The sequence below is a fragment of the Urocitellus parryii genome, chromosome 4 (assembly GCF_045843805.1).
Source record: "Urocitellus parryii isolate mUroPar1 chromosome 4, mUroPar1.hap1, whole genome shotgun sequence".
NCBI classification, from domain to species: domain Eukaryota; kingdom Metazoa; phylum Chordata; class Mammalia; order Rodentia; family Sciuridae; genus Urocitellus; species Urocitellus parryii.
The window spans coordinates 9,184,155-9,198,361 of record NC_135534.1 but is presented as its reverse complement, the minus strand read 5'-3'; the positions used below and the strand labels follow the sequence as shown (position 1 = coordinate 9,198,361).

The following is a 14,207-nucleotide window of genomic DNA, read 5'->3' as shown; positions in this document are numbered from 1 at the left end:
AATAAATATATATGTATGTGTGGATGTGTGTGTGTGTGTGTGTGTGTGTGTATAGATCCTGTTCTTTATTTTAACTTAAAGGCACTTAAAACAACAGGTGCAAGAAGATCATTCTAACCTCTTTTTTTTTTGGGGGGGGGATTAATACAGTATTTTTTTAAATCTATTATTAATGAATATTTGAAAACATTTACAATATTAATTAAAATTTACCTGGGCTGGGGGTTGTGGCTCAGTGATAGAGCGCTTGCCTAGCACAGGTGAGGCACTGGGTTTGATCCTCAGCACCACATATAAATAAATTAATGAAATAAAGTTGTTCCATCTACAACTAAATATATATATATATATATATATATATATATATATAAAATTTGCCTAAGAGAAGGAAAACTTCCTTTATTTACATTTCAATATTAATAATAAGATATCAATATAACTATGGTCAGAATCATTGTCAAAAACATCACGCTTGACACAATTCAGTTTTTGTATAAAGTTCCTTGCCTGCAAGAAAGTACATTTGATTTACTTCACTCTTAGGAATATCTCTTAATGCTAGGATGGCCCCTTCTTGGTACTTCTTCAGCTGTTGATTTTTTAGCATAGTTATCTGTGATTGTATGAATGGAGTTGAGTGGAGAAGTACTTATCCTGTTAATTCCAAATAAGAGTACATAATCAGTTACTATAGTAATAAGAAGATAGAGAGATAATTCGACCGCCCACTATTTTTGAGGCAACTAGATTGAGCCTAAGGAGCTTAGCCAAGATTCAGGAATAGGAGCCCACATAAGATAAAGCACCAAGCCAAACTGGGAGCTTAAAAAAGAACAAAGCCATAAATTGCATGGCAACAGTGAATTTTCCACCATTTTTCCTGGGGCTTTGGACAATCTCAGAGCCCACTTCTCTGCATAAGCTTTGGCTAGGGAGCTACAGTTGGGGAGGAAGAGACCAACTCCAAGGTCTTTTAAGTTTCTTAGAAGCAGATGAGCAGGGCACAGTGGCACATACCTCCAGAGACCCGGGAGGCTCAGGCAGGAGGATCCAGGTTGGAAGCCAGCTTCAGCAACTTAGTGAGACCACATCTCAAAATAGAAAGGGCTGGTGTAGTAGCTCAGCAGTAGAGAGCCTATGGGTTCAATTGCCAGCACAGGAAGGACAGCAAAGGAAGAGAGGAAGGGAGAAAGGGAGGGAGCAAGGAGATGAAATTCCTATGTCAAAGCATTCTCCCTGTACTAGAAGGAAGAGCAACACCTTTCCTCAAGAAAGAGAATTCAAGTGGAAAAGAATTCTGTATAGACCTTGTTAAATAAGACTTCAGGGCTGAGGATGTGGCTCAGCCATAGAGCAATACCCTGGATTTGATCCCCAGCACTGAAAAAAAAATAAAAAAGCAACTAATGATGATGATAATAACGCTTTTATATTTTAAGTCTCCCCACATGATTTAGGTGCTTCTTTGTCTGAGTCAGTGTGTAAGGAACTGACTCTGCTTTTTGGGTCTTCATTTCTTTATGAAATCTCCTGTGCCACAGAAAACTGTATTAAAGACATTTTGTATGCTTTTCCCCTGCTATCCTATCTTGTGTCAATTTTATTCTCAAGTCCAGCCAGGACCCTGAGGGTGGAGGTGGAGTTTTGCTCCTTCCTATAAAACTGTATTAAATGTAAAGCTATTGAAAGACAAGAAAGGAACCAGATGTGGCACACACCTGTAGTCCCTGCTGCTAGGAGGCTGAGCAGGCCCAAGGCAGAGTTCCCTCTTAGTCTGTTTGCTAATCTGTAAAATGGGATGATATTAGATAACACATAAGAATACATTCCCCAAAGGGAGAGCCACACGTGAAATGATGCTTATAAAGTGCTGAGCCTGATGTCTGGCACGTGGAAAATTCTTGGAAAATCCTTGATCCGGACACACAGGCTATTAATAACATGAGAAGAGTCACATGCTCATCATCTCATGATATTCACCAGCTTCCTGGGAAGAAGAGTCAGAGGTAATATAAATAAATGCTAGGTTTTTTTGGGGTTTTTTTTTGTTTTGTTTTTTTTTTTTTTTTTTTTTTTTTGGTGCTGGGGATTGAACCCAGGGCCTTGGGCTTGAGAGACAAGCACTCTTCCAACTGAGCTATACCCTCAGCACCTAAATGCTAGTTTTATGTATATTATTACTCAACTGAGCTAGTGACTGTCGAATCACGAGGATGGAGAAGGGGCCTGTCAGATCAGCCGAGGCAGGCAGTGACCAAAGGAGGCAGATTTAAAAGGACCCCCGAATGAGGCTTTATTGAGATATCACTCCCGGGCGGAACTCCATCAGACCCACAGAGTGGACAGGAGAAGGGTCTGAGAAGAAACCGTGTGGAAGCTTGACAGGACTGGACTTTTATGGAGCTTACAGCAGGAAGGGAAGGGCTTGGGACAGGAAAAGGTGTTTTTAGGGTCCCTTGTCCCTTTGGAGTTGGTCAGGGGAGTTGGCTGAACTCCAGGATTGGCCAGGGGGTCCTGCTGATTGACAGGCGTTTCCCACGGTGGCGCCTGATTGATGTTCCTTTCCTGTGGCTGCTTTGTTCTAATTCGCCTCTAAGTCGCCACCACCTAACAGTGCCCTTTTGATGTTGCTTTTGCAAGTGCTGGGGATGGGCCCCAGGGCCTCATGCATGCAAGGCAAGTGCTGTACCTCCAAGCTACATCCCCAGCTCAAGAAGTTCTGTCTTAAGGAAACCAAACAGACTTCTGCCTCTCCTCACCCTCTGCTTCCAGAAGGGTCTAAATGTTACCTCCCTTACCCTTTGTCCTATTGCTGTGCCAGACAAAAGCAAATAAAGACAAAAGGCTGGGAGTGCAGCTTGGGGCTATAAATTTTTACTTTTTTTACAGCTTAAAGAGGAGCTCTTGGGCTGGGGTTGTGGCTCAATGGTAGAGCGCTTGCCTGGCACGTGTGAGGCACTGGGTTCAATCCTCAACACCACATAAAAATAAAGGTATTGTATCCATCTACAACTAAATATTAAAAAAAAAAAAAAGGAGCTCTGTAAGAAGGTCCCAGATCTTAGTGAGAAACTGCTACTTGATGCTACCACCATCACTAGCAAGACTATCCACTTTAATCTGTTTTCTATTGCTTACAATAGATACCTGAGAATGGATAATTTATGCAGGAAAAGTTTATTTGGCCTACAGTTCTGGAGACTCATAAGTCCAAGACCATAATACCAGCTTCTGCTTGGCATCTGGCAATGGCCTTATACTACATCATAACTTGGTAAGGACATTACATGGCAAGAGACAGCAAGAATCTAAAGAACCCAATAATCCATGAAGGGGCTGATCCATTCATGGAGGTTCTGCCCAGTCACCTCCCAAAGCTTCCACCTTTCAAATACCATTAACATCTTGAAAGGATAAAAGAAATTGAAGTTAAAATGTAAAGGACCGGGTATTGTAAAGTTTCTAAGCTGCAAAGCCTGAGTTAAAATGTAAAGGACCAGGTATTGTTAAGTTTCTATGCTACACTCAAAGCCTGAAATTCCTGTAGCTGTTAGGACAATTCCCGGGACTGCCCATTAAATAATCCCCCCTGACCACTTAGTTGTTTAACAACTTGGACCCTGTGCAGCTAGGCACGTAGGCACCTCAGGGCCCAAACCAATCAGTTTGAATGTATCCCCCTCCTTAGGAATGACCTATCACTCCAGCCCGACCTGTTCCCGCCAATGAATGTACTAATCATGTTTGAGAATTGTTTGATTTTCCCGTGGTGTATGGTGATTTGTTAAAGGGGACTGTGATGTATGTAAAGTCCCTGACCTCCCTAAAGAAGTGTACTTAAGCACTGCTCAACCCCTGTTCGGGGCTCTTGGCCGCTCTCCCTTCTTGAGTGAGCCTGGAGCCCCAGCGCGCTGGATCCTCAATAAACCCCCTTTTGCTATTGCATGAGTCGGTCTCTTGGTGGTCTCTTCCTCCTTCGTTCGTCGGACCCTTACAATCTGACTTCGGGGATTCAGTTTCCAAAATATGAAATTTGGGGAACATTTTTAAACCTTAATACCCCTACACCAAGGGAAGTGAACAGAATAGAACCAATATCTGACCCTAAAGCTTCTACATAGCTCAGCTATGGAGCCCCATTCTTCTGAAAAGGGAAATACTAGTTTTTAAGTATTTGCTGTCTTCTCCACGCTTATGTCCTAAAGAGGATGGATTTAAGAATCCACTGTTTTTAGTCTGAAGGAGTAACTGAGCAAAGGGAAAACGGCTCAAGGCTAAATTGATGTGCAGGCAAGAAACATCCCTTGGGGCAGGGTAGAGAGGAAGGCCAAGGCAAAGCAGGGAAAAGGGAGAGGGTGAGGAGAGAGCAAAAGCAGGTAAGATGCATTTAAGGGGAGGCTTAAATGTTCCAGATGCTTCTTTACACACTAGGAACAGATTCTGTGGTGACATGAGAGACTCTATTGATTAACAACTCAAAACGGAAATACTCCTTAGGGAAAAAGCATTCATCAGCCAAATGAATACAGGGTTTACAAGTGTCCAGGCTGTTGTAAGGCTTGGTGAATGTATCAATTTTGACAGTTTGCTCTGACCAAAAACGTCAGGCTTTTAACTTCGTTCCTATCTCTCAAACACCCTCAAGTCCTGCTAAAAAGAGAAAAAAGAAAAAAAAAAAAAAAACCCTAGTGAAAATGCTCTAAAGAGCTGTGCAGCATAACCAATATCTACCCCCTCTTTAAAAGTACATTTCAAAACCTTTAACCTGGGAAACATGCCAGGTTCTCTCACTCCCATGTTTTCGAAATGGGCCAGTTTGAGTAACTAGTAACTTAAGTGGGTATTTGTTTTGGTCTGGCCAGCAGTCTTCACTGGGTATCTCTGTGTGGTCCTAGTGGAGTTGCCAATCACAGTGCCTGTGACCTGGCTGTGACTGGTAAAGGTGGCCGAGTCCCCAGGCTACAGTACTGATTGCAAGAAGCATGACTCACATCACACCAATCAGGTGTCTTCTCTGGGAATGGAAATACATTTTTAAATAGACAACTTAATTAAAAGTCTCTTTCCTCTGGGGATATTTAAGTATAATGACATAAGCCTAGAACCATCTATCTGCCCTCCCCTAGGGCATTCGAGAAACCCATCTGCAACAACAGATAATTTGGCCACTGTTGGTCCTGTTGGTCTCTTGAGTCCCTCAAGTGCCTGTTGTCAGTTTTGGCCCTAGAAATCCAGTTACAAAAACTTTTTCCCAGCTACAATCCTGTTTTTGGATTAAGAGTTGGACTTGTTTTTTGCCACCTGGAACAGGAGACTCAAAAGCAAGCCATAAATTTACTGGACTCATCCATGCAGGACCACACACCTCACCCTGCTCACTCCTCCTCCCAACCTTAAGCTGGTGGGGGCAACACCACCAATGGAAGCACCCAAGTACCCCCCCCCACCTTGTCCCTTGCCAAACTGAAGAACCCTGCTGGGCACCCAGGATAGCATCTTACACAAGATCACCACATCAGGAATGGAGAACTAGGCAGATGAAAGCTGCCTACTCCACCCAGTGTGCTTCAAACTCTTTTACCATAGGGGATGGCCAGCTATTGAGTTCTTTGCCACCTCCAGGGTCACCTGCAGAAGGGAAACCTTTCAACAGAGCTTTGCCTCTCACCTTCCCCATATCCAAAAAGGAACCATTTAAGCTGTTGCCTCCAAACAGGGCAACCAAATCAAAGTGCTACATATCCGAAGGTCCTCACAAGTCCACGTTACTGTACATTAAGTTTCCCTTCACTTTTAAGCTGCTGTGCCAACAGCACTATGATAATAAACACCAGATCATGATGACTGTGGGACTGAGAACGCTGGCTGACAGGAACCACACCACAACACCTCGACAGATCTCTCCCCTCGAGATTCTACTCCCTTTGCCCATCTCACACTCACAGGTCCTTACACACTACAGAACAAGAAAAACAAGCAACAAGGTACTGTGATCTTTATTCCATTAAATGACTGGGAGTAAAACAGAAACATGCTTTTAATATACTAATAGCATAATCTCATTCCATTGCACTTTCTAAAAACTATATTGAAATTTGAAGCCATCCAAAAGCAAGGATCTAGCAGAACATAATTTTAACAAGTCATTTTTTAAAGAAAAGAAAAACAAAACTGAGGAACATTTGTATATGTTCAAGATTTAACCCCTTTAAGGTTTACATCCATGATAGCTTTTGTCCATCTGAATTAGAAAGTTTTGGGAATCACTACAACCTTCCTTTCATCTTAAGAACAGTACATTTAAATTTTATTTGTCACATGAAATTCCTTCACAAAGAAACTTTTTTTGTTTTTCAAAACCCTTCTGCCTCTTGATCTTAGAAAGTTCCTGATATGGGGTACTTCAGCTGCGAATTATCTGTTTTAATCCCATCCTCCTTTTTTTGTTCATTATTTTTATTTGTAGTTTGTTTTCTGTGTGATTTAGGAACTTGAGTCACAGTGCTGAATTTGGCTTTTTAAAAGAAAAACGGTTATCAAAATTACATTTAAAAAAATCCTAATTATACTGTTAGTATATAGGATACTTGTTACATTCGTTTATTTTCTCTTAGAAGGCACTATGACGATTTTGAAGAACAATCCTCTGGATTAAGGCACCCTTATTATTCTGAACACAGTAAACCCTTGGTGATTGTAGCTGACAGCAGACCGCTGATCCTGAAACTCAGGTTAAGAGCTGTCCAACCTGCCTCCAGACAACACCAAATTTTCCTTTATTGGTACTTTCCACCCTCTGGGTTAGTCTCCTTGTGGTCTCTGAATCACAATATGTTTATAAAAGTGACGATTCCAGGGACATAGCCCAGACCAACAGAGGCAATCCCTGGGTATAAAGCTGAGGATCACAGAGTTAAGTCTTAAATGCACGCCAAGGCAGATGAGAACCACTACCCAAAATACAGCTACAATGAGACTTTTCATAATAGAAGGAAAATTGCTCAAGTGGAGTCTTTTACAATGGGCTTCTTAATGTCATTTAAAAAAATTAGATAGTTTGTACTTTTAATAACTGAAGCTTATCTTCATTATGCCCTTATGCCTTGACTAAAATTTTGTTGGATCCAAATGTAAACTGAAATGACACAGCCCATGTTGGCTACCTTCAGTGGAAACATCAAATCATCCTGAGCTACATTCCAATAGTTCTACAAAGGAAAAAAAAAAAAAAAAAAGATCAGTTCTATGAAGAAGACTTACATATGTTTCATCTTTTTTTTTTTTAATCCTGGGGGAGGGCTATTTTATTGTTTTTGTCTGGGTAAAATCAACCTACCTAATTTCTCTAGAACTCTCATACATATCTGTGCTCATCCAAACATACCCTATCCAAGGCACCATTTTCATAAGTCAGGTTAGAAACATTCTGTGTTGACTTGCTAGAGAAAGTACTCCAAGTACAAGGCAGTGTTTTTGTTTATTTGCCCAAAGTAAGAGGAAAAAAATAGAACAAATAAAACAAACAATAAGCAACTTTGTTAAAACATAAACCTCCATGGAATAAGCAGATTTTTTTGGTATACTGCTTTAAAAAAAAAAAAGTGACAACTGTGAAGATTTTTATCACCATACAGTATAACAGTTTGCCCTGTCTACAAACTTATCTAGAAATATTTCTCAGTGAAAGACTCAAAACTTCAATTCTACTATTTTAACTATAAGCAAATTGGAACTATTAAAACTGGCATGCCAGGTGCGGTGGCTCAAGCCTATAATCCCAGCGCCTTGGATAATCCCAGCGGCTCGGGAGGCTGAGGCAGGAGGACTGTAAATTCAAAACCAGCCTCAGCAATAGCAAGGTGCTAAGCAACTCAGTGAGACTCTGTCTCTAAATAAAATACAAAATAGAGCTGGGGATGGGACTCAGTGGTTGAGTGCCCTTGAGTTCAATCCCTAGCACCCCCCCACATAAAAAAAAATTGGCAATTTCTGCTGAAATGAGTTATTTTAACGGAATTTTTAAAAAATTTCCACATACAGTTTAATAAAAATGTGCTCCATATATTAAGAAAGTGCAAATTAATGATGTGTGCATGAATGTCCACCAGCAGTGACAGAGCAGTGAACACTGACTCTTACACAATTGCCCAAACAAAGCAAAAGCTGAAGGGGGGGAAAACTGGAAAAGACATTTTCAACCTGGTTATAAGCAATGAGAAGACATCTTTCATGAAAAGGTTGATATAAAATCATCAATTTACTGTTAAAAGAGAAAAGAGGCCAAAAAAAGAGGCCAAAGAACTGTCACACAAAACTTTACATAAACACTTTCCAGAGGCAGAGTAAGGTAACTAAAAACAATGAAAAAAACTCAAGTAATTCTTGTAAAGGTTGTTCCTGTAGAAGACCAAAACAGAAATGGTGAATTAAACAGGAACAAAATCCTAAGACATTATTAAATCATACACTTTTTTAAAAAGAAACCAAATACTTCTGTATTAGAATAAAGAGATGCATCATCATCCTTTGTCACTTTTAAATGTAAAACCACTTTGGACAATTATTCTGAAATCTGTAAATTTACTTACATGTAAATTTACTTATAGAATTCATTAAAATTTTAGTTATCAGCAAGGCCTGTAAGTATGAACCTTCAGAGAGATGAGAAGTCACCTCAAAATGCACCAAAATTTCTAAAGTGAGCTTTCAATTTATTAGTCAAAGCTTGGTTATCACTCAGATGCAAGTGAACAGCTTTTAGAACAAGCTGAAATTTTTCTAAAATGTTAACAGAAAGTGAATAAAATAGCAAGAACTTCAAGACACGATGGTATGTAAATATGAAAATATGTAAAGGGCTTGGAATTAATTCAGGATTTATAAAAATACTTGAGAGGTAAAGTATTTTGTCAAAAGAAAATTCCCTGACAGCAACTGAATGCTATACTTTCTTTTTTCTCCTTTCCATTCATACTTCATGTATATAAAATTTCCAGTCAGGTTTTGCCTAAGCCCTCCAACCTCCCTCCCACAACAAAAATCAAATTATCTTAAAAATAAAGGTTCATATACCTGAATGTTTATATAAATACTTGTAGGCAAGTTTTAAAATCTGCAATTCACCATTATAAATCAAAGAAAACAAAGCAACCAACAGATAAAACTTTTTCATCTCATAAAGTAAATTTTTAAAAAAATTCATAGATAATTCTAGATACTATCTATATTTGGGTAGGACTTTGGTCCTTCCTAAGCCAAAGTTATTCTAAAGCTACCAGACTAATGAACACTAAAAGTAAATACAGGAAGACTCATGAAGTGAAATTAACAATTTTAGCTTCGTTATTAAGAACATTAGTGCATAGAAGAATATAAATAAACAGTTTGGGCAAAGACTTTAAGTCAGGTAATTCAATTATTAATTACTGTTAAGTCACTTGAAAAAGGATATTAAAGGCATTAATATTTGGTAATATTTCCTCTAATCCTTAATATAAAGTTCTATACTCATGCAAAACTCAAAAACAAAATATCTCAAATGACAATTTTGTTTGAGAGCTACGTATAACATATACATGTTATAAAAAAATGAAGGCACAAGTTCAAGTGACTGACAGACGTTCACAGGTTCATTCAAACTCGGTTTTTTCCTTAAAGTATCCATTCTCATTCCTCTTATTATGGGCTACTCTGGCTTTTCAGGCATGTTTACCTCTGTACTAAAAGCCATAGGAACAAAAAATAAAGCAGATTCAACAAAACTACCAAGCTATCAAGTAAAAGACCTTATATTCTAAAGTATGTATATTTAAATATGATATGGTTTTCCCATGGCATATGGCAAACAGAAGCTTAAAATTATAAATAAGATTTTAAAAGTGTAGTGGCATCATTTTCAGTTATTCTTTAGTTCTGAAGCTTCTCCAAGTTTTGTAAACTTTTTAAAAAAGGAAACTATCTCAAATGAGTAAGGTATGTAAGAATTGACAAGTTTCACCCACAATAGCACATTTTCATGAAGTTTTCCTCCATCTCTTCCCCTCTGTGTCCACAAAAGCATGGATTCAATCTTAAAAGGCACTAGAGTGGCACATAAAAGACTTAAAAGCTGCATTTCCACATTTTTCTTTAGCTTCCCCCACTGCCTATAAAGTGCACAAAGCAGAGAATAACAAGACAGATATGGACTTGGATCTAAGAGCAAGAAAAGGAATGCTTCCAACAGAAATGGAAATGTGTTTAAGAATTTGAAACCACAGAAGAGGTCAGTTCATTTATTGCAGTTCCCTGTTGCAGCTCTTGCCAGATGGTTTCCGATCTGCCCTTCCTCTGGACCTGGACCCAGGGCCATGAAGAGATCCAAGAATCCAGGAACTGGTCGGGCTCCTGCTGGATCTGTTAAGATGCTATTGAGCTTTTTTATCCATAGGTGGTCTCCCAACAACTGCATCCCTCACAGCAGCTTGAGTAGAATTACCAATATGAGAAGAAACCTGCAAAAGTCCATTTATTCAATATGTAAGTTAATGAAATACAACACAGAACCCAAGACAGTCCTTGGAAATAAACTTTCCTCATCAGTATGCTGCCAAAAGAAGGAAAATGAGAATGCAGGGTGAGGGGAGGCTATGGCAGCAGCTAACTCCCAAGAGTCAGTGGAGCATCTGCCCCATAGCTGGGGAAGTGTGGGTGGCTTGCCTGGTTTCATATGCTACTTGACCTAACTGATCTGTTCATGTTACTCAGGAAAAGAAACAAGCCAGGCTCAAAGATCTGTAAGATTTGGGGCTAGGATTGTGGCTCAGTGGTAGAGCACTTGCCTCACACATGTGAGGCACTGGGTTTGATCCTCAGCACCAAGTAAAAGTAAAAATAAAGATACTGTATCCATCTATAATTAAAAAAAATATTAAAAAAAAGATCTATAAAATTGGAGAACATGCCAATGCCAAAAGCCACTGGCTCTTTTTTTTTTTTTGCACTTGGACACAATATCTTTATGTGGTGCTGAGGATCGAACCCAGTGCCTCACACATGCGAGGTGGGTGCTCTACCAATGAGGTTCAGCCCCAGCCCAAGTCACTGGCTTTTTGCAAGATTTTTAAATGAAGGAGAGGCCATTTTCTAACCGAATAGGATTCAAAACAGAACATTTTGTTGAGTCCTTATTTTTTTCAAAGCTCTTGATTTTTCATGAAACAAATTAATCAGGGAAGTGGGCATAGAAGAGAATTACACTGGAATTGTGCTTAAAGAGCATGTAATTTTAAAAGTGTCCCACGAGGAACAAATACAGCCAAGTTCAAAACTTTTTGCATTAAAGACTAATTTTAGGCAAGGAAACAAAATATTAGGAATATTAATATTCTAAAAAAAATAATATATAAAATCCATCATAAAAAAATGAACAAGGTAAATTTCTCATGCTTCGTTTCACTATGAAATTCTCCCAAACTGAGATATAATAGAAACACAAATATCTGTCCATTATCAACTCTCAGCCAGCAAAAACACTTACCTGCTCTAACACATATGCTGCACAAAAGTCAATAGCTCCGCCCAGCTCTCGATATTGACCGGAATACCTGATGTACCCCCAAGTAAGGAGCGCTATTAACAGCAGTCCAACCATACAGTTGAACAGTTGGGCCACAATCTCAAGACCAATGAAGCCGGTGAGGCCTGAGGCTATGTACAAAATAACAATGACTGTGAACAGCACTGCAGGGGTTCGGAGAGTACTAAAGACATTCTTGCTACCATTGTGCCTGCAGAAGTTTTCATAGAGTTCCTTGATTTCTGCCTCCAGCTCCTGCTGGTAGCGAAAGCTAAAATCCTTCCCACCCATCTTCTTGGTCTTCTTAAATTGGTCCAGAGCCAGTTGTCTGAATTCACAGTGCTTCTCCTCTAAAATGTCAGGAGACATATAAGGTTTCTCTCCCCCACAAACCTAAAAAGAATAAAAATGGTATACTGAAAATCCCTTCAAAAACAAATGCTGAATAAAACAAGTGAAAAGACATAGAAGATGTTTTAAAATATTAGAACTTAATGTTAGAGAGACGATCAAGGCTAATAAAGTCATTTAAACCAGCAGAGTACTAGTAATCGGAAAGAGCAGCTGCACTGTAATAAAACCTTGGTTAGAAATGTTAATAATCAGAAGGCCCCAATCACCAAGCAGACCTGAAAACAGCTCTGCTGCCTCATCAGAAGATGCACTAAGCAGGATCGAGTTTGGACTTTTCAATTAAGCAACAATGCACAGGGTACACATATTTCAGAAAAAGGAATATGCAGCACATACCTTCTCCATGCTATTATAATAAATGTCCTTGGCAGAGGCTGCAGCTGCTAAATTGTTGGCTTCAGCAGTGGCCTTTTAAGAAATGAAAGCATGAATTACAAATTCTTCCATTTTACCAAGTAAAAACCATCCCTTACCTTCTTTTTACCAAGTAAAAACCATCCCTTACCTTCTTCCCCATTTGTTTTTTTTTTACTGACCTTCTGCTGTTTTTTAATTGACCTTCTGCTATTTTTCAGGTCTTCATATATCATCAATTAATGAATAAATTACACCTTTTCTACCAAACTTTCTACCAAAACATGTTTCTTTGATCTAAAATCTTTAGCATGAATTAAAACTCCATAAGTCAAGGAAAACATCATTTCCTTTGCTTCAACTTTAAATGTAAAAAAATAAATGAAAGCTATAATCCTAGCAGCTCAGGAGGCTGAGGCAGGACTGCAAGTTCAAAGCCAGCCTCAGCAACTTAGCAAGGCTCTAAGCAACTCAGTGAGAACCTATCTCTAAATAAAATGTAAAAAAACAGCTGAAGATGTGGCTCAGTGGTTAAGTACCCTTGGTACCAAAAAAAGAAAGGCTTGAGCTATGAATATAGCTTAGTGGTACAGAATTGAGAATTTGTCTAGCTTGGATAATGCCCTGGGTTCAATCCCCAGCACCACAAAAAAAAAAAAAAAAAAAGAAAAGAAAGAAAGAAAGAAAGAAATAGAAGCAAACACACACACACACACACACACACACACACACACATCTTTATGATGTCAATCACAGGCTCTACCTACCTTTGTGAAAATGTTTTGCTACTAAAGAAATCAGTATTTGGCAATAAATGCCCTTATGTTCAGCAAATGAAGTCAGAAAGTGTTTCAAACAAATGATTTTTTTCTACTTGAAAATAAAAAACCTGAACAGTGTGCATCGTAAGTAGACAAGTCAAGACATGTCCTACTGAAGTAAACCCCAGATGACTAGAAGTCACTTGTCTAGTACAGTGGGTATGCTTCGCCTGGGCATAATGAAGCAATGTTTCCCAAAGTTTATGTGAGAGGAAGAACAGGAAAGAGAGGCCAACCTGTTTTAACTGCACCACTGTGAATGAAGACAAGAAAACCAAAAGGCACTCACAGTGCAGCAAGGTGTGCTAAACATCAACATATCTAGCATTATGGGAAAGGCAAGTTGTTTCATTCTCTTCTTACAGGATTCTGTTTTACTGTAACTGCAACAACTTGAGCAATTAAAGGATACCATTTAAGATATCAAAGGACTGATTACCTGAAGCATGGATTTGGGGTGAGGCAGATCTTCTCCTTGATAAATTTTAATATATGCCTTAGAATATAAACATAAGAATTATTATGAGAAAAGTCATTCTGTCATAGTTTAATCATGCTCTAATTTTTTGAAATGGGGACCATACAACTGCAATTTCCTAAAGACCTACATCAACAACCAGGAATTAGCAAAAACACAACACACCTTTGAGTGCATGTTAGCATTTTTATCTAAAAATGTTCTCAAGCAGCAAAAGCCTAGCAACCCTTTCCCATCAGACTCCCCATGCACACTGGTCTCACCACAACCTGGGCAGAGAGACCATCCGCCTGGAGGTAGTCGGGTCACAACTTCCTACCCATCTCCTGTCCACACCATCTTCCTTGAAGAACCATCTTCCTTATGCAACTGTAAACACTCCTCAAAGAGAGTGCAAAGAACATCATTTGGTTCCTAGACCCATACTGCCACCCAGCGGCCCATTCTGGGAAGGGCACTGAGGTCTCAAAATGCATTTCACCATCTCCAGGAAATTTTGAAGTTTCAGAATATTAAAATTCAAGATGGTTTACAATCTAGATTAGTTTTATCAAAAATCAAACAGTTTAAATATAAAACCCAT

The 14,207-nt window shown here is 39.1% G+C and overlaps 1 protein-coding gene and 1 pseudogene across 2 annotated transcripts in view; both read right to left on the bottom strand.

Annotated features, from left to right (window-relative positions):
• Nucleotides 1-466: 466 nt before the first annotated feature.
• Nucleotides 467-875, bottom strand: LOC113200874 (phosphatidylinositol N-acetylglucosaminyltransferase subunit P pseudogene; annotated as a pseudogene).
• A 5,103-nt stretch (nt 876-5,978) lies between these two features.
• Nucleotides 5,979-14,207, bottom strand: part of Atl3 (atlastin GTPase 3) — a 49,374-nt gene continuing 41,145 nt past the window's right edge. For both annotated transcript variants that reach the window (XM_077798027.1, XM_077798028.1), the window contains 4 exons: nt 13,586-13,642; nt 12,308-12,379; nt 11,519-11,950; nt 5,979-10,493 (listed from right to left, as the gene is read on the bottom strand). In XM_077798027.1, the coding sequence (XP_077654153.1) occupies nt 10,407-10,493; nt 11,519-11,950; nt 12,308-12,379; nt 13,586-13,642 (648 nt within the window). In that variant the 3' untranslated portion in view covers nt 5,979-10,406. The remainder of the gene's footprint in view (nt 10,494-11,518; nt 11,951-12,307; nt 12,380-13,585; nt 13,643-14,207) is intronic.